The sequence below is a fragment of the Spodoptera frugiperda genome, chromosome 25 (genome assembly GCF_023101765.2).
Source record: "Spodoptera frugiperda isolate SF20-4 chromosome 25, AGI-APGP_CSIRO_Sfru_2.0, whole genome shotgun sequence".
NCBI classification, from domain to species: Eukaryota; Metazoa; Arthropoda; class Insecta; order Lepidoptera; family Noctuidae; genus Spodoptera; species Spodoptera frugiperda.
In genome coordinates, this window is record NC_064236.1 from 14,939,982 (window position 1) to 14,965,698 (window position 25,717).

General features: G+C 34.4%; 2 protein-coding genes across 7 annotated transcripts in view; both read left to right on the forward strand.

Moving 5' to 3' along the window:
* Window positions 1-300: 300 nt before the first annotated feature.
* LOC118267897 (transient receptor potential cation channel subfamily A member 1) overlaps window positions 301-25,717 on the forward strand; it is a 186,039-nt gene continuing 160,622 nt past the window's right edge. For all 6 annotated transcript variants that reach the window (XM_035582162.2, XM_035582178.2, XM_050703947.1 and 3 more), the window contains exon 1: window positions 301-446. The gene's annotated coding sequence lies outside the window, so the exon portion shown is untranslated. The remainder of the gene's footprint in view (window positions 447-25,717) is intronic.
* LOC118267946 (carcinine transporter-like) lies at window positions 10,059-13,646 on the forward strand. Its single transcript, XM_035582208.2, has one exon. The coding sequence runs from the start codon at window positions 10,141-10,143 to the stop codon at window positions 11,842-11,844; it is 1,704 nt and encodes a 567-aa protein (XP_035438101.2). The 5' UTR covers window positions 10,059-10,140; the 3' UTR covers window positions 11,845-13,646.

Consider the following 25,717-nt stretch of genomic DNA (forward strand, 5'->3'; position numbering starts at 1 on the left):
AAATACACGAATAATAATTAACATTAAATTAATAGCAAAACTGCACAAAGCAAAGAATTACGTTAATATTATTAACGTAATTCTTTCTTTTGTGCTTTGTACTTTTATTTAAATGAAACAAGTAATTAAAACCAATCTACATAATGTATTTTCTACTAATCTAATATGACACAAAAAGCTCAAGTCACTGACTTTAAGATAAGGACAGTTGCCACACTTGAGTGACAAGAAGCCTTTGAAAAGTTTTGTCAACTGAAAGGGCGCTACACGCATGCCTACACAAGAGGAGGTGTGGGGCCGCCCATTCGCAACACATTCACCGCGATGACCATAATAACCGCGGCCGCGCTCTGTCGCCTACCCGAACGCACGCAACTTTTTTAAAAAAAGTTTATAAGAAAAGTATTTGACCTCCGCGCATCAGTGACCTATTTTGTGATTTCGCGGTAAGTTTTAATGTTTGATTTATCTGTGACAATTTTTTTTTGTACTTTTTCATTTTGTTCTTGTGAAAATAATTATGCAATATAATATGGAAATTACGTCTTTTGTGTAAGTATAAGCCTTGAATTTGGAGTAATTTATAGTGGCAAATTCCGGGTAATTTAAATTACTTTGATACGTCAGCGTAATAAAGAAGTACTAAAATATTGCTTTATCTTGATATATTTACATTCGACAGTAAAAGTGCGTGTCCTCCTGAATCTAGTTGTTTGATAAGAATAAAAATAATAATAGAAAGATAAAGATTTAAATAAATGTTAAAAGGCATTGGCACAAAGGTGTATTAGCTTCGTGTTGGTGTTTACTTTCTCAGGATTCGTTTCGTACCTATGTGTTAATATTTGGATATCCATATTATTATTTAAGCTTACAATGTTATTATTATTAAATAACTATCTGCAAAAATCTTAAGTAAATGTTGTACCAACAATTATTTTCCGAAATGTGGCTTATGGAACTCTAAGGGCTAAAGCGAGTAATGATATAGGACAGTATAATAAAATGGTATATTAAGAACACTCGGCTTTCATAAAATGCTTTTATTATTGTCTCCGTTGTATGGCTGTGCACTTAATATTTAGGTACCATTACGTATTAATAATAAATGGTGATTTATAAAATCTAAGGGTACTATAACTACATACTTAGGTACTTACTGCTAAAAATATGAATGAATAATGTATATAGAATAAAATCATACGTTACTTTGCGGAAAACCATGTTACATAAACAAAACAATAGATTATGGTGATGATTACTTATACATGTATAAAAAAATACATGTATAAGTGGAATTAAAACTAAAAATTTATTGTATTGTTAGTAGCTAAACATACATATTCATGAATGTTTAGCTTGTAATATAAATTTCTTTTCTATTCTGGCTTGGGTTCGTAAATCGAAAAATATACACCATATGCCTTATTTTTTGTGTACCATTCCATGATTGAAATCCTAAACAAATTTGAGGCTTTTGAATATCTTGAAATGGTATTTCAATTGATAACAAGTTACATATTTATCCAACACAAACGGTTTGGTCGTAGCCTAAGAAAGTAGTCGTAGAAAAAAAAATGTATTGAATTCTGTGATATAAAAAACATATTAATTCAATGCTATTATTAATAATCACAACATAACATTACTGTATTGGCAAAACTTTACCTGTAAATCAAAAGAAACGACATTTAAAGTTATATTGTCGCTCTTATCTATATATTAATACGTGATGCAAAAACTTTGGACCTCTTTTTACGATAATTGCGCGGACGTAGGAGCATAAAATTTGGTACACTCATAGTTTATGTGTAGGAGAAGTGCAAAACGCTAATATTTTTAAAAAATAATGCTTATAAAGTACATTAAATCAATAAATAAAACATTACACACACTACCATGCATAGTATCTGATCGTATTTGACAAAACGTCAAAATCGATAGACATTGCGATGATATTCTCACGTCTCATATGAAAAGAGTTCTATAAAAGAGTTTGAGTTAAATAAAAATTATCCTTCAACGTACGTTAAATGGTATTGTAAATTAAATCATATATGGTCGAATTTCGGCCACTAGGCGACCACTAGTTCCACTAATTAGTTTAAATATAACAAAATCAATTCAATTCAATTGTTTGACAAAATAAAAATCATGACGTCTCCACCGTTAGCGCCACCTATCGTCTCAACATGTAACCATTATTTCCTTTTTTGAATATCCCTTTAAACCAAATAGTTGCAATGAAAACTATCGTGCACATACATATTACGTGAATTTTCGAAAAAATACCAATATTAAATGAAATGTTTAGAAAGCAATCAAAGATTTTTCTTTAAAAAAAATAAGGAATCGTGTCTTTTATTTGGCAATTAGTTTGCGGCCTAAAACAGTAATACTATCTTTATTTTTGTCTGTATCTCCGGAGTATAAAGGCATAATGAAGTATTAATCCAATTAAATGATGAATTAAGGTCGTGATTAGACCATGACTACCCCAACTACTAATGTAAATAAAAAGGTGAAAAGGTGTTAGTTCTACAAGCTTTCCTTGTTTTTCAACCTTCATTATTATTAACTAGTTTTTTGCCCAAGACTTTGCTTGTGCTTTTTAAGTTGTTTGAGGCCGATTTATAAAAACAATCTCTACTTTTGTTATTTTATTTTTCTTAGTCACAAACAGTCTGCATACCAATTTTAGATCTTTATACCCTGATCATTGCTAAATATTATGCATATGCATACAAACTTTCACTATCCCCACTTTACGATAGTGCCCCTCACTTTCTTTAGAAAATGACAAAAATTCTTTGTCGCTGTCCACCCCTTCAACTATCTCCACTTCAAAAATCATAACAATTCGTTGCTCTGTTTTGCCATGAAATACGGACAAAGAAACAGACACGGACGGACGCTTTTACATTTATAATATTAGTAATTTTGGGCGTATCAAGGGAGTTCTATACTTCTATGTATAGAATCATCCGTACTGTCAATTAGCGGAGTAGACGACCAATGTCTGACATCACTATGCAGAGCAGCGTCAAATTACTTTTTCTATTTTATATGTAAATGGTCGCAAAAAATGTTCTGCCGGCTTCGCTGAAGTTTTATAAATAATGTCGTTTATCCTGACTGTGTCGTGGATAAATGGTTTCTTGACTATTTGTTAGAGGAAATATCATCACGCATGATGTTGCTGCTTCCTCTGTTTAGATCAGGAAGGAAAGGCTTTGTTCTTGTCATCGAAGTGACTTCCTACACTTGACGATGACCGCGAACGCGTTCTTGTTGACATAAGATTTCGTGTGTAGACTAATTATTTTGGAGACAAAAACACTTATCTCAGCTAATCAAATATTGCCATAAAACTTCACAGTAGGAAATTTCCCAGTACCTATTAGCTAAATGATTTGTCATTGTAGCCAAGATGTATAAAATAACTGGTGAAAAAAGGGTATTATATTTTATAACTACTTTAAGAAGTTTCTAAACTAAAATATATAGAAAAAATATTAAAACTAGGTTTTGAGGTGTTCTTTAAACCGGTTGTATGCTTAATTTTATTACTTTTAAGCAATTATCCAGTGAACTTTTTGGTTTACTTTATTAATTATAAAAGAAACAAAGTCCTTGAGGATAGTCTTTTCACTAACTTTACTATTTTTTCACTATGTAACAATTTTTGCGATGAAAAATGCTAGTGATTCGTGAAAGCTTATTTTACTTTATCTATTGTAACACAGCGGTAAGTTATAAGAAGATTTTTATAGCCAAAATCTGTACTGAACAAACCTAGCTCAATCTCATCACATTTGCGCAATCCTTTGTGCTAATCACCCAATAATTGACAAGGCTAGTATCTCTCTGAAATATCATTCGAAACGTAATCACATATAACTAGAGTAACTAAACAAAAGCACGCGCTTTTCCTTATCAATGTGACATCCTGATAACAGTATGGGACGACATGGCTAGTCCGTACCACCTACTCCACTTGAATACCGACTTTATTCCCTCCAAAATAAGAATTTAACTTGTACTTCTGTTGGGAACTGACTGTACATAAAAGTGGATTTGTGTATTATAATTGTCATCGTTTGCCGTATCAATCTAATGGAAATTCGTTACAGTAATGGTGTAATAACCATGCAATGTTAATTTGTCCTTGCTAATCTTAAATTTTCGTATACATTGCCCAATGTTAGAATTTTTTATGAAATTGTTATATTATGAGACAACGACGTCACGAAAAATCACATCAACCTCTTTAAATGCCCATAAATGGATGAATTAAAAGAAACAACACTTCATGTTTGACCTTAGTGATTAAGCTTACAGTCGTGCGCCCAAGTGTAGTTTACAGGCTAGAGAATAACGATTTGACAACTCGGGTAGAAGAACGTAACAATTTACTAATAATTGTCTTCAAAAGAAGTTATGCTTCAGAGAAATACCTTCCATGAAGTCAGACTACTACTATTCAATTAGAATTCTCTTCATATTTGACTGTTTTAATTTGTCTATTAGACCCAAAAGACTTCTTGAAAATGTATTACTATTGGTACTATTGGTAGTCCAGAATTTTGTATGTCTCACTTTCTTGACTTGACGTTCCAATACATTTATTTTATAAGTAAAAAACAACACAAAGCGAGTATAGTTCTTTCACTCCTCACCAAAAATATCGAAGAAATATTCATGACTATCCTTCAAATAAAGTTGTGCCTGATTCAATGTTACACTTCAGTGCGCACGAGATTCTATTTTATACGGTAGAAAATATATATCTACATTATAGATGAGATCAAGGTTTCACACCACATGTCGCGTATGAAAGACATAATAAAATGTTGTGTCTTGTCTATAATAAATTAGCACAACCTATTTAAATTGACTACAAAAATAAACAGCTAAAGGATGGCTAAAGGTAACTTTTACAGTTGACTTTTCCATCGCAGTAATACTGGCTGTTAGAGAGGATCTGTAATTCGATCTCCAATTTAAGCAAAAAATTTTTTGTATTCAATTTAATTTCCACTTTATATGGAGATATTTTGAATATTTCATGCATGTAATAAAAGTGTAGGTAAATAAAAAAGCAAGCAGAGTCTAAACACGAAACTTAAGTTATTATACAGCTCTATCTAATGAAGAACATTTAAAGATTAGGATTCTATTTCACCAGAGATGTGCTATGCTACGTTGCTGTGGATTTGTTTGGCTTCCACCAATCATATTCATTGGTACACATAGCTTAGCACTGGTGGAAATGGACTCAGCTAAGCTATGTTTTTCATATGGAAAGATGCGTGTAAATGACTGCTATGGATGGCTTCCCTTCTATCGATACATCGCATACTTGAGCCGCACCTCTTCCTCGCACAGCTATTATCAATGGAAACGGTCACATAGTTTGACAACTTAGCTATTACATCTTCGTAGCGTAGCTACATAGCACATCTCTGGTGGAAAATAAGTCTTAAGGCAATCAATACCAAGCAAAGAAAAAAAATAGCAGTTATAAAGATAACAGTAGAAAGATAAATAATTATATCCATAATGCATTAATCATTTGGCACATAACGTTTACTAACGCCTTTTGAATTTTTTAGTCCAGAAGCTAAGATTTTCCTTATGCCACAAATGCTTTCATTATTATGTAATTTTCCCATAGCGTTATTATGAAAACGTAAGATAGAATCTGGAGTTTTTTCTCTTAACCAACTTCTGTTAAGATTTTCTATCATTTGACTCAACCAATTTTTAGAACAAGGTCTAAGGCAGACCTAACAATAAGCAAATACCTGACAATAATCAAATATCACTGTCTGTTATACCCATAACCATTAAAACAAATCCACCCTGAAATAGCTTCATTTTTAAATGTTTAATTACAATAACTTGTTGCCTCTTGTAGTTTACGGATGTTTATAATCATATGTGTAGCGCATTTTATCTTCAACATTGGCGATAATGACTTGTGTATAGAAATTAAAACAGGGATGCTACATACGATTTGCTCGGATGCGATGGGGTTTGACATAACTGCCTTACGACGGACAGGGTTTTCAGTAACATGTTCTTTTTTCACTGAATTCTTAGAACAATGTGGAACAAATACTTTTATTGTTGGATGTGATAAATTAATCCTTTATAAATTATGTCCTCTTTACTAACCATGCTCATCACTGCTATACCAATTGTATTTGGTTTAATTGTGAATTTCTACAAAAATTATTCTACATTAAAGGTCCAGGTTGCTTATTGTCAAAAAATATATTCGAGTATATGACATCATAGATTGCTATCTGAACCATTAAGCTTTTATTTATTAACCTATTAATCAAACTTGTCGTGCTACTATGCCGACTAAATAATGATACCTACTTAACTTTTGCATTCAATTTATTTTCGTTATAGAAATATACAGGGTGACTTTGAATTCGACGTATTCCTCACGGGAGGTGATAATACAACTAATTTCCTACAAAATTAACCCTGCGGTTCTTGGGCGGAAAGTGGCTAGTTTCTGAGATATTCAACATTTTTGGTTTTGGTAAAAAAATCCCGATTTGATTACAAAAACATCAATAAATAAAAAAATACTGGTTGGATTTTAGTAGTTTTAGTTATAATCAGCTGCCAATACATCAGTTATCATTTATAAATAATAAAAATAGCAGAAATATCATTCGTTTTAAAATAGCAAGTAATTTCTTATCACATTTTGTTTTGTGTCACTAATTTGGTCGATAGAAAACTGGATTTATTTCAAAAAAAATATATGACACTAAGCGTACAAACTATTAGAAAAACTTTCTTGGTTTATTAGCTACCCAGATACGTAAAATTATTTACAAAATTCTCAAAAACAAATGAATTCATTGATAATAAGTAGAGTGTAAAGAGAAAAGGGCAATTTCAAAAACATCTTTATTTGCTAAATTTTGTTCAAAGTGACCTCCCCTATGACGAATACATGCCCGAATATGCTTCCTTATCTCTATGACGGTCACTCTTGGACTGAATATGCGTCTTATTTCGTCATAATCTTCAAATATGTTTTGGAGAAGAATTTCGATGCACGGCCAATTCCCTCTGCATAAACAAGAGATTTCATGTAAAAATCAACCGGCGTTAGGTTCTGGTCATTGTGCATGCCATGTAGTTGGACCGCTCTACTAATCCAATGCCTGAGAATCAATGTATCCGACCATTGCCACACAGTAGTTCGTAATGCACTTGACAATCGTCGTGTGGAATAAATTCGTCAATTACATTAATAAATTAATTCAATAAGTAGAATAAGTTATTTCATCTTGTTGCTAAATTCAAATTTTAATAGCTCATTCCTTAAAAATTTAAATTGTTGGATGAAAGATAGGGTCCGATCAAATAATTATTTATGATACCCATGCAAACATTTGAATTAAAACCATACGAGCTAACCCGATGGTTTTGCTTGTTTCGGATTTCGTTGACTTTTTTGGGGCTAATAATGGATATTGTGTTAGTTTATCCAGCGCTCTATATCGAACTATTGTGGGGCAATGGTTGGATACCTTGGTTCCCAGGCGTTATATTGACACGGGGGTCCAACTACATGGCAAGCGCGGTGTCCAGAATCTAACGCTGGTTGATTTTTACATGAAATCTCTTGTTTATGCAGAGGGAATTGGCCGTGCATCGAAATTCTTCTCCAAAACATATTTGAAGATTATGACGAAATAAGACGCATATTCAGTCCAAGAGTGACCGTCATAGAGATAAGGAAGCATATTCGGGCATGTATTCGTCATAGGGGAAGTCCCTTTAAACAAAATTTAGCAAATAAGAAGTTTTTGAAATTGCCGTTTTCTCTTTACACTCTACTTATCATCAATTAATTCATTTGTTTTTAAGAATTTTGTAAATAATTTTACGTTTCTGGGTAGCTAATAAACCAAGGAAGTTTTTCTAATAGTTTGTACGCTTAGTGTCATATATTTTTTTTGAAATAAATCCAGTTTTCTATCGACCAAATTAGTGACACAGAACAAAATTTGTTAAGAAATTACTTGCTATTTTAAAACGAATGATATTTCTGCTATTATTAGTATTTATAGATGATAACTGATGTATTGGCAACTGATCAAAACGAAAACAACTAAAATCAAACCAGTATTTTTTTATTTATTGATGTTTTTGTAACTTCAAATCGGGATTTTTTTACCAAAACCAAAAATGTTGAATATCTCAGAAACTAGCCACTTTCCGCCCAAGGACCTCAGGGCTAATTTTGTAGGAAATTAGTTGTATTATCACCTCCCGTGAGGAATACGTCGAATTCAAAGTCATCCTGTATACTTTTTGTTATATAATATATACGTTATAAAAATTTTACACTTGTTAAATTAGTTATACTTTTGACTTGTTTTCCTTTATATTGTGATTTCATAATCTGGAGACCATCCAGGGTGTACCATTTTTAACGTGACTGACTAAAGCAGAAGCATCACAAGGTAATACTTGACCTTGTGATTCTTCTGCTTTCACAGGTACATACATACATTCAGTTACGATGACCGTTTGTCATTAGACAACCTTTCAGCTTTGCTGCAACATTTTCAACATCAGAGTAACATCATCTATATCCTTATACTACAAATGGAAAAAATTGGGCCGACTATTACAATATAATAAAACGATTGGTAACCTAAGGCAGTAAAACCGAGATGGGAAGTTGGGCCTTTATCAGTAAAAAGATTTATTATATTAGGCGTCACATCAGCAAGTGGTAACGTTGCTTCAGTTCCTAAGAGATAAAATTTTAATGATGTGAAACATGCTGATTCTTACGACATAGCCATAACACATCTAGAGGATCAAAATGAACTTTTAGAACAGATTTTGTGAGCAAGTGAGCAATTTAGATTATTTTCCATATTACATTTAACTGTTCTGCTTATCCGGGTATCTTCTTATTATAATTGGGGCATCACGAAGTCTCCAGATGTATCACCATGTACTATTTGAGCCGTAGGCATTAACATTTAATAAATTGTTTTTACCACGTTTACTCAACAAAACTTCCACGATCTGTTATCGACATTTCATGGTTCTATGAAAGTATCCTTTTTTTTTATTATATTCATACCATTTTTCTCGAATAATTGACATTTACTTCAACACCAAACGATAGAAAACGTCGGTATTATCAATGCCTATATTTTGTTTCAACTTCTTTCAAATATGAACTTATGATATTAGTATAATTATGTATTTGTTAATTGTATAATTTACCATGAAACACTTTATTAAAACATATCGGCACTTATAGTTCCTTCAGTTAAACTGATTTTCAGAGAGAGAAATTCATGAAACATTCTGACATCTATGATTCTTTTTTAATTTTCAGAATAGTTTCTGAAAGTTGAAAGAGTAATTAGTACTACTCTTAGGCTCAATTATACCATGAAATCAGTGTAGAGCTCGCTTATTGCCAGTAAATTAAGTTTATGGGACAGCGAAGCCTACCGCACTTTCCTATTGACGACAAGAAAAGCAAAAAACAATCAATTGACATAAATTTTGTTTACTAATTTAATAGACATTTACAGAATAACAATTCTCAAAACAACAAAGGAATAAATAAAATCAGCCAATTTAGTGAACTTTCAACCAGCTCCAAACTTTACAAATACGGTCGCATTGTATAAAATCTTTGAAAACTTATCGCCCTCTTGATTGTCCAAAGTCTCAAACATTTCATTGTCTTAAAATGGAATTTACTCATTACATTACATTACATTTTGCGAAAGCAAACATATATGATCTAATTTCGCCATAAAAATCAATGTTAAATACACCCGTTTCGGATTCCCCAAATTTTCATACTGTTAAAATAAACTACACCACACGTAAGTATATGGAAATACCGCACTTAATCTAAATTATACGTTGAGTATCAGTACACAGATTACATTGAAACAGTTATAAAGAAGTTAAATAAAAAAGATAGAGCGTTATCTATTATCTCACAAGATTCTTAAAAAGAACGTTTGAATGATATATAAGACAGTTTTAAAAATAACTTCTATGGGCCAACGCGCTTCTAAGTTTCATAAATTTAATCCATCTTAGTATTAAAAACCGAAAATGGAAGAAAAGTCGATTAAAAGTGTGAAAGAAAATGGGAACACCAAAGATATTGATTACGATGAACTTCTATCTTCGGCCGGCGAATTTGGTCGATACCAAATATTCCTGTTCTTTGCTACGTTCCCGTTTTACGTATTTGGCGCTTTCTCTTACTTCTCACAAGTCTTCTTAACAGAAACATCTCCAAACCATTGGTGTATGGTACCAGAACTCGAAAATTTGACAATTCTGGAAAGAAGAAGCCTAGCTATACCATTGAATAAAGACTCACCATTCGGATATTCAAGATGTGAGCAGTACGACGCAAACTGGACTGAAGTTTTATCATCGGGAGTCACCTTAAACAAAACATGGAATACAGTGCCTTGTAAGCAGGGTTGGGAATTTAATAAAACAGAATTCGCTTACCCAACAATAGCAAGCGAAATGGGCTGGGTGTGCGAGAGAGACAGCTATCAAGCAACTGCACAATCAATCTTTTTTGTTGGGTCTATTGTTGGAGGTTTTCTCATAGGATGGATAGCAGACCGCTTTGGAAGGATACCAGCTGCCGTATTCAGTAACATGATAGGAGCTGTTGCAGGCACTGCCACCATATTTGCTCATAATTTTACTGAATTCACAGTCTGCCGATTTTTCATGGGCATGTCGTATGACAACTGCATGATGATGACTTACTTACTGGTATTGGAATACGTGGCTCCAAAGTACAGGACAAGAATGACTAATTTATCATTCGCTCTTTTCTTTACAACAGGCATTGTTTCGTTACCTTGGATATCGCTGGCTTGTGGACATTGGAAAACAATAGCACTTGCCACAAGCCTTCCTATGGCACTGTCTCTATTAGCTCCGTTTGTTATACCAGAAAGTCCAAGATGGTTATTGTCAAAAGGAAGAATTGACGATGCAGTGAATAAAATTACAAACATAGGACGTATCAATGGAAAAGTAGTACCACAAAATCTGATTGATGGATTTAAATATACCACTCTGAACAGCAAAACAGTGCCTGGAAATATAATGGATATGTTAAAAAGACCTATCCTGGCAAGAGTATTTATCTGCACATGTATAGAATTTATGTTTTGCATGATTATTTTCGACGCTCTTGTCAGGACCATAGGACAACTGCAGTTCGATTTTTATGTATCGTTTACTGTGATATCTTTAACCGAATTTCCCTCATTGGTTCTTCTGTCATTCATTTTGGACTACACTGGAAGAAAGTCTATGATATTTGTAGCCATGGTTGTGTGTGCTATATTCAGTTTTTTGATACCATTTGTGGGTGGTGGGTTAGCATCGGTGATATGTGCAGTTTTGGCAAGATTTTCAGTGAATATGGCTTGCAACGCAGCCATGCAATGGACAGCAGAAATGTTACCAACATCAGTTAGAGGTTCAGGTTCATCAATAGCACATATTTGCGGATATATTGGTACAGTAATATCACCGTTTGTGGCGTACCTTGAAGTGTTTAGGTCTTGGTTACCTATGATTGTAGTTGCCACTATAGCAATTCTAGCTGCTTTAATAAGTATAACGCTGCCCGAAACAGCTAACAGGGATATGCCACAAACATTTGATGATGCAGAAGTGTTGATTAGAAGTCAGGGTTTCTTTGATTTACCGTGTAAGAAGAAAGTTACAAATGAAAATGCTACGGGCCAAGCGAATGACAGTTTTGAATTAAATTAAACTTATGTACTTGGTTTTTGCTCTGCGTAGTGTATTGTGATTTATTTCTAATGTGATTAAGTTACGCCAGAGCTTAATAAAGGAATTGAATATCTTGTACTATCAGAGCTAGCGAATTTTTAAATAACTTGACCTGAATAGGCTAGTTTCCTGCTAGTCAAATTCAATACTTTGCATGAAATTTTGACGTCAAATAGCAGACTTATTTCTAGAAATTTAGCTAGAAAAAATCGAAAATTAAATAGTTCATCAAATTTATGAATGAGAGTGTGATTATTTTTTAATATTTTATTGTATTGAAAAGTTGCAATAATTTATTTTTGACCGAGGATGCACCCAATTGAAATTTGAAACAAACGACAATTAATAAATTATTTGTGTTTTTCTAACTTAATACATAAATGATATTTTCTTCTGTACATTTCGGTAGTCCAAAAGTGTATATGTATATTATATTGATTAGCTGGTAGCTTAATTTTTATAATCTTAGTTCAGATTTCTATAACGGCCAGCAAATTAAAATACAACTATAAAGCGTTAAACAAAATATTTCAATAATATTATTTTACAAATCGATAAAGAAAAGAAAATACCTAGATTTAGAACATATTTAATACAAAGTTTTGGCAAAGTTTTAAAAATGTTCTATATACATAATTGTAATTTTGTTGCCTATAGTAATAATGGTATATTAGTGTTGTTATCATGTCCAAAGTGTTGTACGAGTTCTCGTAGACCTGTTCAAAGCTACTCAGAGGAGTATAACACTATTTATTGTGTAAATGAAGAGTCATTTGATGGTTATTTAACCCATGATATTCAACCAAATAAATAGTGTTGTGGTGGTCTAGAGGTTTAAGACGCCCGCTTCTTATCATGCATGAGGGTTGTAGGGAAACCTGCCAACGGCAAGTCCCGTTGTGACTTTTTCCTAGTTATAATGTACTTTTTAAGTTTATTTTAGACACCACTGACAAATAGTAAAGAAAAACATTGTGAGGAAACCTAGGCTTATAATTTCTAGCCCGCAATGAGCAAGCGTGGTGATTAATTGTCAAACATTCTTCGTGCGAGGGAAGCCCTTGCCCTAGCATTGGCCACTTACGAACTGTTGATGTGACGTGGGAACCCATTCCTTAGCGATTCAAAATCGTTAATAAGGAATAGTTTAAGTAATCGTTCATTGTCCCTGAGTGTGGCAGTTTGACTGATGTTAGTTATCTAACTACTATCATAAACAAAATTAGGCTTCTCAACACAGCTATGCAAATATGATTAATTTAATGTAGAATTTTTATCTTAGTCTTTTTATACAATGTAGTGTGTTATGAAACCCATATATTAATTACATAAGAAATAATGCCTATTTGATTGCATACTTTTTAATACCTCATATCTTATACAACAAAGGGAAAAGTAAGCTCTTGCATCATTAGATTTAGATTAGATTAGATTTCAGCCATGATCGTCCCACTGCAGGGCAAAGGCCTCCCTAACTTCCTTCCACTCCTCTCTGTTTAAATTATTATTGAACGTTAAATTAAAATATTATAGCATATAAAAAGCCGTTTAATTTCGTATTGCTCTTGTAACCAAATACATACTATAATAACAATACTTAAGTTGAAATAGAGACAATGAAAATTATTAAATTTTGTCTTCTTAAAGAATTCAAATTTTGATATATGAAAATAATTATAGTAAAATAATATATCATTTTGATTATTCCAAAAAAATATTGTATTTGCATATTGCAAAACAAAGCACGTTTTGAGAGATTCGAAATAAATGACTTCGAAAGATGTGTTTGTTTTGTTTTTAATTTCCTCTTTTCTTTTATTTTCTTTGTAATTATCTTTTATCTATATATCTCTAGTAATAGTGAAAAACTAATTTGATAAATAGATATTTTGGATGTCTCTTTAGAAATAATTTTATAAATTGCATCACTGTGTAGGTAGTTTAATGTTCATGTAAAGTAAAAGACAGTATTTATATTTAATATGTTGTAAAAATAAACGATGATAAAAATTATTTGATGACTACCTACTATTAACGTTTTAATTAATTCTAATAGTATTAATAGCTAATGGTCTAAAATATTTACATTTTATAAACTTTAATGATAATAATAAAAAAAGGTAAAACTAAAGGATACTTGACAATCAAGTTTACAACATTCGAGTAATCCGTGGCATTATTCTAATTTAAGTGGTAGTACTAAGTGGTACTACATAATGACCGATGAATTAACACTATTGACTTGTATTTATATATTATTATCTTATTTGTTCTGTTGATTAGTTTCATGCGAGACACGTGATAACTATCGTATTTTTATTTAATGGCTTAATGTATTACAACTGTTTCTGGAATGTTATATTGTAAGGTTTTGCTGGAATAACCGTTATTATAGAATAAACGGTACGTCTTCTGATATCCGAATTTCGCGGACAATCCATTGTAGCACCCATTATTCACCAGTTATTTTATGATTATATGAGTGATTACAAGGACAACGGACATTACGCTAATGTTATGTTATTTTATGTAATATATGTAAGTGCATTCAATCCTCACAGCTAACTAGAAAACAATAAAATATATAGCAAGTATTAAATATAAAATCTCAACATCAGATTGGCACTGGTTGCGTTCTACCCGGCCTTGTTTTGAACAAACTGCAGCCTAAAAAGGCGAGTGTTGTTTTTCATTTAGATTTCATGCAACACTAACGATGGACAAAGCGTGCTCAGAATATAGCAGCAGTTTCATATTATACGTGAGAAACTTAACACTGATCTGTGCTATGAGCCAAATGGCAATTAAGTGCTAATTGAATGAGAGGCTAAAAAACTCAAAGCATTCACTTGACATTATGTCATGGTGATGCGCATATCTTCCAAGGTCGAGCAGGCTTCGAAACCTAGCGAGCACCAATACGACGTTTATTTAGACACCACTGATGGTGAGACAAAACTCATCGTGGTGATTTATGGTCACTGCTTCTCTATTTGTGAAGAAACCTTGGTCAGTAGTGGATCGATTTCAAGCTGGTGTTAATGATGGGGGTTTTTTATCTTTATTTTATAAGTCGAGCTGTTTTCCTAAGGAAAAAACGTCAACCCCTATACAACGTGTAACAAAAGGGAGTATACATATCAATTGCACGGCTTCTAGATAACATAACAAACGATACGGTAAGGGTTTTTTAAACTCATGTTTTCATGGTACCAAGTTATGAATTTTTCAAATCGCGCCGCCGCGTGATTCAAAATTAGGTAGACAAGTTCTAGACGATCAGATTGACAGAAGAAATGTTTCGTAATATTAGCGAGTGATCCCTGTAGTGTTGTGACACGTTTGTATGATTTAAAATCAAGAACTATGCGATACCAAGTTTTTGGTACAATTTTTTTTTGAAACGTATTTTAAGCTGAAACTTCGTGTAGCGACTCTATTCAACCTGTATTCATCAGGGCTTCTTGATGTATATGGGTATTTTGTTACACGTTGTATAGGAGTCAAAACTGGTACATACTACAATGAAGAACTTAACTGTTAATAGTTTGCCCTTAAACTTAAATATGAAATAATTAAATGATACAGAGATCTAGCTTCGGCTGATAATGGTGACGCTAAAATGCTATGCAAAAACCCAATATTAAAGTTATTTAAACTAAAGATCTGATACCTCTGAGACTCAATTCGTTGACACTCATACAAGATGAGTTGTAATGATGGGATTCATATTGTCATTAAAATATGTTAAGCCCATACAATCCTTGAGGTTTATACAAATATTTGGTTGACTATAGCTATATACATTTTACTCATAACACTAGATATGCAGGAAGATTTACAGACAACCCTTCATTGTACACGATTTAAAGTTAAAATATTTTTTATGTTTGCTCAGTATCTGTTGTACAATAGGCAGCCTTATCATAGACAGTAATCTCTTCTAGTTATATTTTTGATGCTAATTTTTACCCAAATTCAAATAAGGTCATTACTTTTTTGTAATTAAGTAGATTAAACCGGGACCTTTATCGAGACCTCATTTTAGTAACAATACATTGATTTAGATTTTATTCAATTAACTTCGAAAGAATAGGATCTGTTGGCATTATTCACAATGGCCTTGAATAAGAAGTTTAATAAAGCTTCATAATCTTGCATCTTATTTAGTGCATAGCTAGTAGTTATAGTTTCCTTGAGCTTGCTTTGGAAAAGTATTATCATTACCAATTTCAAAATTATCTACAGGAGTATTTTCTTTAACTAACCTAATCTGTTGTATGATGACACAGTACAAGATACTGCATATTCCGTTTAGCACAATTATCCAATCAAAGTTAGTACTTATGACTAGTATCTGTACCATCTTTGACACGTGCCACCAAGGTCGTGGCAACAGACTGTGGCTCATTGTGTTCTTGTGAGCAAATATGGGTCTAAAGACAAATCAAAAGCCCTTAAAGTGAATTCATTACGGGAACATGATAGTATGGGTAGTTTGTAGTTATAACATCTTTTGATAAGACACGGTTACATTACTGTTACAAGTGGCACATTAATCAAAGATTTGCTTTACATCTTCTGTGCCCAGTAACTGAAGAAAACCTAGTACCCTTAGGTTTTCTTCAGTATAATTCCAACAGTTTGTCTGATGCCATTCTACGTGACAGAGTAATTAATCACCCTGCCTCAAGTTGCATCTTTAAATATTTTTGACAAAATTTTCAAGTTATTTAATTATTAATTCTAATATCGAAATATCGTAAACAATGTACCTGAAGTCCCGACCAAAGATCCTTCAGATGCCAGATTTGATAAGAATAAAATTCTGAATGTAAAAAGTTTTTTGCATCTTTATAAGAAAAGTTCTTTCATAATTTTTCCTTAAAGAAAAGTGTAGGAGCCAATGCAAAGTCAGTAACGACTGTTTTGTTTTAGGGAGTTTATAAGCTACATTATCATGTTTTGTATTCTCATTTTGCCAGTTGAGTAGCCAAAAATATTTACAAAATGATCTAGTTTTTCAGTTGATTTGGCATTGTATTTCATATCAGTGTATTTTCAATTTTATAATTGTAAATACATAATATAACAAAATTGCCTTAGTTGTTGAATTATTTTGTGGTCATTATTTTTGTCTACCCAAGCGTATCTTGTGTGATAATAAATATATATTATCACACTAGATACGCTTGGGTGACCTTTATAAGCAACAATCAATAAATGGAGTGGCCCAAGGAAAAAAGTAGGAATGTTTTCTAAACTAGGATGATAGACATAATATTCTGGACTATGTATTTAGTTATATGTATATTGTATAGGTACAACATGCATTTATACTATAAGAAATAATGAGTCAGTCAACATATTATCAGCATTTAAAACACACATAAAGTTGTAAACCTCTACGTTTTGTAAGACTTCTGGTTTTTCCTTTATCTTTACTTTTAAACTGTTTACCATGGCGCTAATTGAGAATTTCGTCATTTTCATTGCAAGATACTGTAATTAAGATAGTAGATTTATTGCCTCGAGATAATTATTAAGGAGGCTTGCAAAGAAGCATGCGAGTATCTATCTACCTCTGTGTATGACATAAAACCATAATTTTTTTTTAAACAATGAAGTTCCCCCTTGTAAATGTATTTGTACATATGACTATTTATTATAACAATTGTAAAAAAAGAGATAAATTTTATTACGCTGACAGTTTATGTTCGAAAAACCCATGTCAACGCGTGGACAGCTCATTGTGAGAGGTCCCAGCATTTGTTTTTCTTTGTTTTAACTATAAAATAATGTCACGTGTGTGTATTTGGTAGTTGGTGTATAATTTGGTAGGTGACGGTATAGTTTTGGTGGTACTTTAAATAAAATTTCAATAGTTGACATAAAGACATCCAATTTGACACATCTTTAACGTGTCTTTCTAAGCCTACAATTATCTGTAATACACGTAACTGTAATATTTTCTTTAAACGCATATACTATATGGACAAAGTTATAATATGAGTTAAAATTATAAAATAGTAGCGAAATTCATACAATAAATCGGGACTCATTATTAGACCTATATTCGTCTACGCAAACAATGAATTTAATTTAGGGCAAACAATATTTTTGCTATCAATATCCGCAAGTAGAAATAAAGAGATGCGCTATACATATACCTCGATAGATATATAAACTCGCTATATAGACTCGTGCTCAGGTGCCAAAATAAATATTCCTAATTAAAACATTTAGTTTGGCGAACCGTTTGAATGACGTTTCCGAAAACATGGGCGTGTAAATTGAATTAGAAATTTAAATTGAGAGAAAGCGTGTCTCTTTTAGTTTAAATTGGCGTTAGTAGGTACTATTTTCTTGGAACTGAAAAACTGCGTAGACAAACAGACACAGAATAAGTGTTAGACTATGTGGTGTCTGTCATTTAACTTATATCTAATCATCACATCAACAGCCTATAAGTGGCTACTGCTGACCAAAGGCCTTTTCTCACACGAAGAAGTTTTCAACATTAATCACGACGCTTGCTTAATGCAGGTCGACGATTTCAAAACCCAAGTTTTCTCACGATGTTTTCATTCACCGTTTGTCCGTAGTAAGTCAGTGGTAAGTCTTCAACTTATACATATAAGTACCTTAATATTCGTTAATAATTTCAAGAAAAACTGCACTCTGAAAGATTCTCACAAAGAAATACAATTACCCACTAAATATTCTTCAACACTCAGTAACAGAACAATCATGTATTCAACCCGCATTGATCGAAACAAATATTTGTACGTGTAATCGTTTGATATCTGAATGCGTTTGGATTATATACGAAGATTCCTTTATACATCGATGTCAAGGAAACTGTTAGGGATCTGTTATTGTGTTATTCGTAGGATAAGTTGTTGGTAAAATGTAAATTTGGCTACCTCAGAGTGAATAAAAGTTATATTCTTAGAATAAGACTTATCTGACTTTAGAGAAATTGGCCCTTAAACAAACAAACAAACGAAGTTTTAAATTGTAACTCTCGGATAACAAATAAACTAACCTTGGTAGTGGCAACGACCTCGATAGACAAACTTTTACATTAAATTTGAACTATGAAGCCAGTCACCGTTGCATTTCACTTTGTACAATTTGTCTAGTCAGCACTTTGGCAACCGTACATGCTCGGAAATCAACATTTCCTATCGACGAAAAGACAAAGATAGTCTCTAAACTACATATGTTGATGTGGTAGCAATCCGTGATTGGTATACAAGCTAGAAAATTATAGGAAACTGAAAACGAACAACACCATTTCTGTTTTTGAGATTGTTTATTAGTTAGTGTAAAAAATTTCATTGAAGAGTTTATTTTTCTTTGTGAATGTATTCATTAAATTTATGGAGTACAATTATTTGTATATTGTACAATATATTACAGTTCAGAGAACAATTTTGGATTTCATTGGAAACTTATTTCTCGTTAATATCTTCAAACCACGAATAAATAGATATTTGCTTGCCATCTACTCTGCAGTCCTCCTTTTTGTAAAGTGATGTGAAACTTCAGAACTGTAAGCTGAATTCATTTATGCTAATACCATACCAGACTTACATCCAACCAAACAAATAAGAACTTCGCAATTATTTTCCCTTCGCTAACAGTCTTCAAAAATGGTGCGGTGACGCAATTGCTCATTTTGAAGCCATCAAGACGGACGGATCTTGGAACAATATACTCTTATACTTATATTGCGGGCACACCGCGACTTGAGAGCACATTTTATGCATTCCACGTCGAACAACATATTACGCGAACATTGTTATGTTTTCCCATTATTGTGTTTCAGAAAATGGAGACACTTGTAAAGAAAGTCTATTTCGTGATGTATACAACTACTTGTTCTGTTGTCATTTGTTTGTTTAGCTTGAGTTATTTGCTAGTTTCTGGGTGAAGGCAAAAATGTATCGTTTAATTAAACTTTATCGTTGCTCATCCCTTTCGGCTGTTTTGTATTGTTTCGTGATTCTGTTAAATAGTAGTTATTCTGAGTTATATAAAACTTGTAATTGATTGCGTAGATTAGTTTAACATCATAACTATTTTAATCAAGAGACATTTATCATAAACTGGCAAATTATTGACTGGTTCTATAATGATCTCGAAAGATGTATTTAAAAATAATTTCTATTTTAGTTAGCTTAAGAATAACACTCTGAATAGAGGTCATTAACATCTCCATGGATACTATACGAGAACAACATGTAGCTGCAGAGTATTTCTAGGTACTCACAGTGTACTTATCATGCACGTGTATGTAAATGGTTTACATTGAAGGTAGCTCGTAGTTACTTTTTGAACATGAAAAAATTGAATGTACTTACACCTTTATTTCACTTATTCGATACTAGAACTGATTATCACAGACCTCGTAGTTTAGATAGATGTCCTTTGCTAAACAAAACCTACATTAAAATACTCCAGTGTCATTTCTGGTTGTTATTGTCATAGGACTTGTTATAAATGTGAATAACATATTTTATTTTATTTTATTTACATAATTATATTTAATCAAATCCATTCCAGGATATGGCAATAGGCTCACCCCCTACTACATGGGACTAAATGGTGAAAAGTGGGTGTACATTGTATAGCGGCATTAAGTGCCGTAATGTGTACCTCTGCCTACCCCTTCGGGGATAAAAGGCGTGACGAACACATTATTTAAAAATATAAAAATAGGAGCCGACACATATACATACAAAATAAAATATTATTTAAAAATATAAAAAAATAGGAGCCGACCAGGAGTGGGAGCAATGGTCCAAGCTACCGGTGGTTAGGGCTCCAGAGACAGAAAGCTCCTCACAATACGTCCCGTTACAAGGAGTACTGTCTTCTGCATCAGACCCTAGATCCATCCGCAACCCTAGCCTCCTAAGGTGGTTGTCGAGGCTCGTGTGTCATCGGCACAACGATAGCCGAAACCACATTCCACATGTCAACAACTTCGTGAGCCAAGTCAAGATATGTTATTTGTTTATCTTTCTCAGATTTCACGAGGTCCTCGTCATGGAGGATGGTGATATCGATTGTCATCGTGCGGCGCGCTTGTCGGTCTATCACCATTATATCAGGTTTATTGGCTACAATAGTCCTTTCCTGTGACAAATCCTTCAGTTTCTCCAAAGATATTACTGAATCGTAGCCAAGATACGGACGCCAGAAAATCTACACTGGGTCCATGAAGGGGACGGAAGAAGCGTCCGTGGAGCTCCTTGCTATGCCATACCTCATTGCGGTCATTGATGCTTAGTACCACAGGTTTGCGCCAGTTCTCTTTTGCTAAAGATAGTGGAGTGAATCCATTGTCCACTACTGCTACTTCTCGATGCATACCCTGAGGTTGCACACCTCACGGTTATAAAGGGTCTGTGTGAACTGGTAAACCATTTGAGCCAGAAGTTGTGCAGCCGGTCTGACCCCGGTGATTTCCAATTTGGGACCGAATAGGCTGCACTGCTCACATCACAGGAAGTGATTATCACTTCCTCCATCTCTTGCACAGTTTCACACCTCCGCTCAACATCACAGATCCAGTCATCCTCTGTGTGGCTAACAGGCACCGACCAGATGTTGCGCCAAAATGTGTTAGTGGCTTCATCATCCGGTCGCCGCCCATTAGTCACATCTTGGTTGGATCGTTCCCAATTTCTATATCCTCTGATCTTCTCACCTCTGATCTCTTTGGAACATGCGATTCTGAGTATATTGCTCGACTCGTTTTTTGTACCGCTTGATACGATTTGCCCATGCGTAGACTTTCTGCTTTAGGAAATCGATACGCTCTGTAACAGGCGACATGTATTCATGAAGGCTGGTTTCAGTCCCCACAAATGCACGTTTTACAAAGCGCATCACTTTAGGAAGAGTATTGCCCGCCCTGAAGCAGGATAGTTTGCCTCACTGATACGATGCTTAATCCTGCATTGCCAGGCTGGTACTGCTGGGCGGACTGCTGCGTCAAGATTCGAAAATCTGACGTTAGCCACTCGACAAGCTGCTACCGCTCCACCATACAGGATCGAGTTTATTTAAAGGGACAAGCCCGCCACAACCTCCCATACCGCTGCAACTCCTGTAAGCCAGGATCTACAGTAGATACAAACATGAAAACACCGGAACACTGAAGTCCGGCGCGTCCCAGGGAAATGAATGACTGTCTTGGATCCCGCAACGAAACAAATCAGAAGATGTTATTAGAGGAGAAGAAAAGAAAACGATAGTTTCCACTTCCCTCGGTGAATTTAATGCAGGAGACAGGATGACTTAAGCCTTAAGGCACAAAAGAGACTGCACAACTGGGAGAAGCCCAGTCGCCAAGCACCACGGAAATTTTACTTAAAATTATAATATTAAATGCTAATACTAAATGGGTCCTATGCGTGAGCTGTTATACTTGCTTCCAATAATAGGTATGGCAAAAACGCCTAAACGCACGGAAATTTGCTCGAGACTCCACAAGGTCCGTGTAATAAACTACACCTGATGAAACAATTAAATTATCCAACATAGTGTTACGCTCAGATTGCCAGAGACCACACTCCCAGAGTATGTGATGGGCGGATTGCTCATGTTGCAACTCCGCTGTCGAACATTGGCACCATGGTGAATCAACGAGTTTAAATGAGAACAATTTGCTTTTAAAGTTGCCATGGCCAGTAAGAAATTGGGCAACACAGTGATCCACCTCCAACCATGTCCTCTCCAGTCGCTCATGCACGGATGGAAAGAACTGATAGAGGTGGCGGCCCTTGGTAGAAGATTCCCATCTACACTGCCACTCAGTCAGAAGTTCATCCCAGACGTCCGTTAATGGCTTGAGCAATCTATCAATTTTGCTTTGATCACGTTGTGCTAGAAAGTTTGCGGAAAAATTAGGATCGAGTGTGTATCATAGAGGTTTTCGCTAGCGGGGATCCGTCCCGGGATCGGTTGATCCCTGGTTCTCAAGCCCTTTGGTGGCCGGTCTCTTCCCGGCCGACGTACAGCTGGCGGCGACGTTGTTGGGGAGAAATAGTCGTCGCTCGAGCTCGACGCAACTGCTGTCACCGGTTCGTGTTTGGGTTCCGGCGATGGTGGGGGTGCGCCTTGTGTTCTCCTGGATCTCGTCAACATGTTCATCTATTTAGTTAGCTTAATTTTTGTAAATATGATTTTTCTTTTAGTTGTCACTGTCTCTAGTTGTCTATTTTTTTATTTAAAATAATATTTATTAATAAATATTATAAAGTTTGTCTGAAATCAGTTTTTGATCCTTATTTGATTTAAAACACAATATTAGATTTAGATTTCAGCCATGATCGTCCCACTGCAGGGCAAAGGCCTCCCTCCTTCCAGTCCTCTCTGTTTAAAGCTTTTTGCGGCAAATCCTTGTCATAGCTGTTGAGTTCTTCCGCCATCTCCTTTTGGGTCTGCGCGTCTGTGGACGTTGAGCAGGCTCCACTCAGTAGTGAGTTTTACCCACCAGTCGTCCGACATGCGGCAGACGTGACCAGACCAATTCCACTTCAAGCTGGCGGCTTTATGACCAACGTCGATGATTTTAGTCGTGGAGCGCAGCGTGGTGTTTCTTAGTCTATCCGACAGTCGAACTCCTAAGATACTGCGCCCCATGGCCCGCTGGCAAACCTTGAGTTTGGACTTCTGATGTTGTGTCAAAGACCAAGTTTGAGCGCCATAGGTTAGGATGGGGAGATTACACACATCCATGAGTTTCTTCTTAAGTGCTAATGGAAGGTTTCCTTTCATTAGGTCCCTCATGGACCAATAGCTCTTCCAGGCGTTTAACCAGGCGTTGTGTCAAAGACCAAGTTTGAGCGCCAAGTTTGTTGAATAACAATTGTGATAGATAATTTGTGTTAGGCCAAATATATTACCCATAAAAAGTGCCGTTTCAAAACGATTGAGTTGCGAGAATACCTGGTGAAGCATGCGTCTTTGCAACGCATAATGCATACTAGGTATGATCAATTCGCGTCTTCTATCAAAATATTCTTTATTCCCGGGAAATTGGGTACTTAAACACATATTGGCGGTCGTTAAGTATTTTGCTATTACATTAGTAGTTGACCTCCAGGCCTAAACCAACAAGCGCTATCCATCTGTCATGTGCGCCATGCCAAACATGTAAACATACACCACTTTGCAGATTAAAATAGATTGAAATCAAACTGTATTGCATCAGGAATGTGTTGGAAAAAATAAAATAAAATCACATTTATTTGTGTTTTTATTTATATTCTTGCTTCATAATCTCTTATGATAACAATTTCACGTGATTTTACGTGCAGTTTGTAAGTGTCAAAGCAAAATTTATTTCAATGAATTGGCATACAAACACCGTTGAAATGTCAAAAATTAATTGTCTGTCAGTTTCTTCACCAGTGACGTCAAGTGCTCGATGCTTGATGCATGCAAATATGCTTGATGTTGAATTGTAATTGGATCGCCTATAACTGTCGCCGTGAGTTGGATTGTCAGAAGCAAAAATAATTATTGGAATCTGACTGGTACTTTCAGTGTGTTTAAGTACTGAGCTTGAAATCACTTTTTATCTATTATGATTTAATTATAAATCAATTCTACAACATAATAATTACAACTTATCTAAAAACTTAAAAACTGAAAAATAAAACTAGAAATTAATTACTAATAGCATCAAAATAATCGTTCGCATCGACGTCAATAGGGAAAGTGCTGAGAAGGTTGGCAGCATTGCCACATTGTATGGCATGATCTTATCTTCTGAGTTCTGACCGAAAAACAGACTAGCTAATCTAGTCATGAGTAGTAGGTGACGAGATACATCGACCAGGCGTTTGCAAATAGTAATAAATAAACTAACCTCAAAAATATAATTAACAGCAAGGTTATTATTTATATTTGTGCCTTGTTTGATATTCTGCAGTAGCAACAGCCAAACCAAAACAACCCGCCATTACTGGAAGATGAGGAGGTGCAAGGGTGTTGGTTGCGTCCAAAAAGATAAGTTTGTCAATTTCGATTTCAGCCATGATCGTTCCACTGCAGACCAAAGGCCTCTGTACCCTCTTTCCAGTCTACTCTGTTTAAAGCTTTTTGCGTTTGTAAAGTTCTAAAGTTTGTCAACGTACTTAATTTTAATTACATGGGACGGTTTTAATTTGAGTTTGGATTTGATTAAGAAAATCCTAGTATGCACCAACGTTAAATAATTTTATAAGATTAAAATAATGCAGTTCCTTTTTCGTTTTCGAAAGTTTAGTAACAGTTATGGCACGATGTTTTAATTTATCGTATATGTTCTTAATTACTTAATTTATGTCACATATTTGTTATCATCTTGGTTGTCAAATACGAAAAATGAACGAAATACGCCCAATACTTACGCGTTTTTTGGCTTAACAGCCAAAAAGTGTAATTCTTTACAAATACGGCATTATAACAGCCATGCCACATGTCCGCAATATTCCTAGACAACCTACAAAATTACAGCTCTTCTTTGATCAAGAAACATATAGCTGTTCCCACAGAATTGAATATGTTTGTATTTTTTCTTTATTTGTTTAGCATGTGCTTTATTTTAACACCAAGGCAAACGTTTTTTTGTTCACTGAGAACTCTGTCATTCAAACCGTCATATTTTCTCATGTGTCACATTGCAGCCTGCCCATATGTGATGCCGCCTAGCCTGCCAGTGCATTCAATTACACCTTATCGCTACAGTCTCCCCCTCTAACCTGAGCGAACGTCCCCGCGATCGGGTTAGTTCTTGCGTGGTCTACCCCTTCTACGTTTCTTGCTTGGATAAAATAACCGAAGGGAT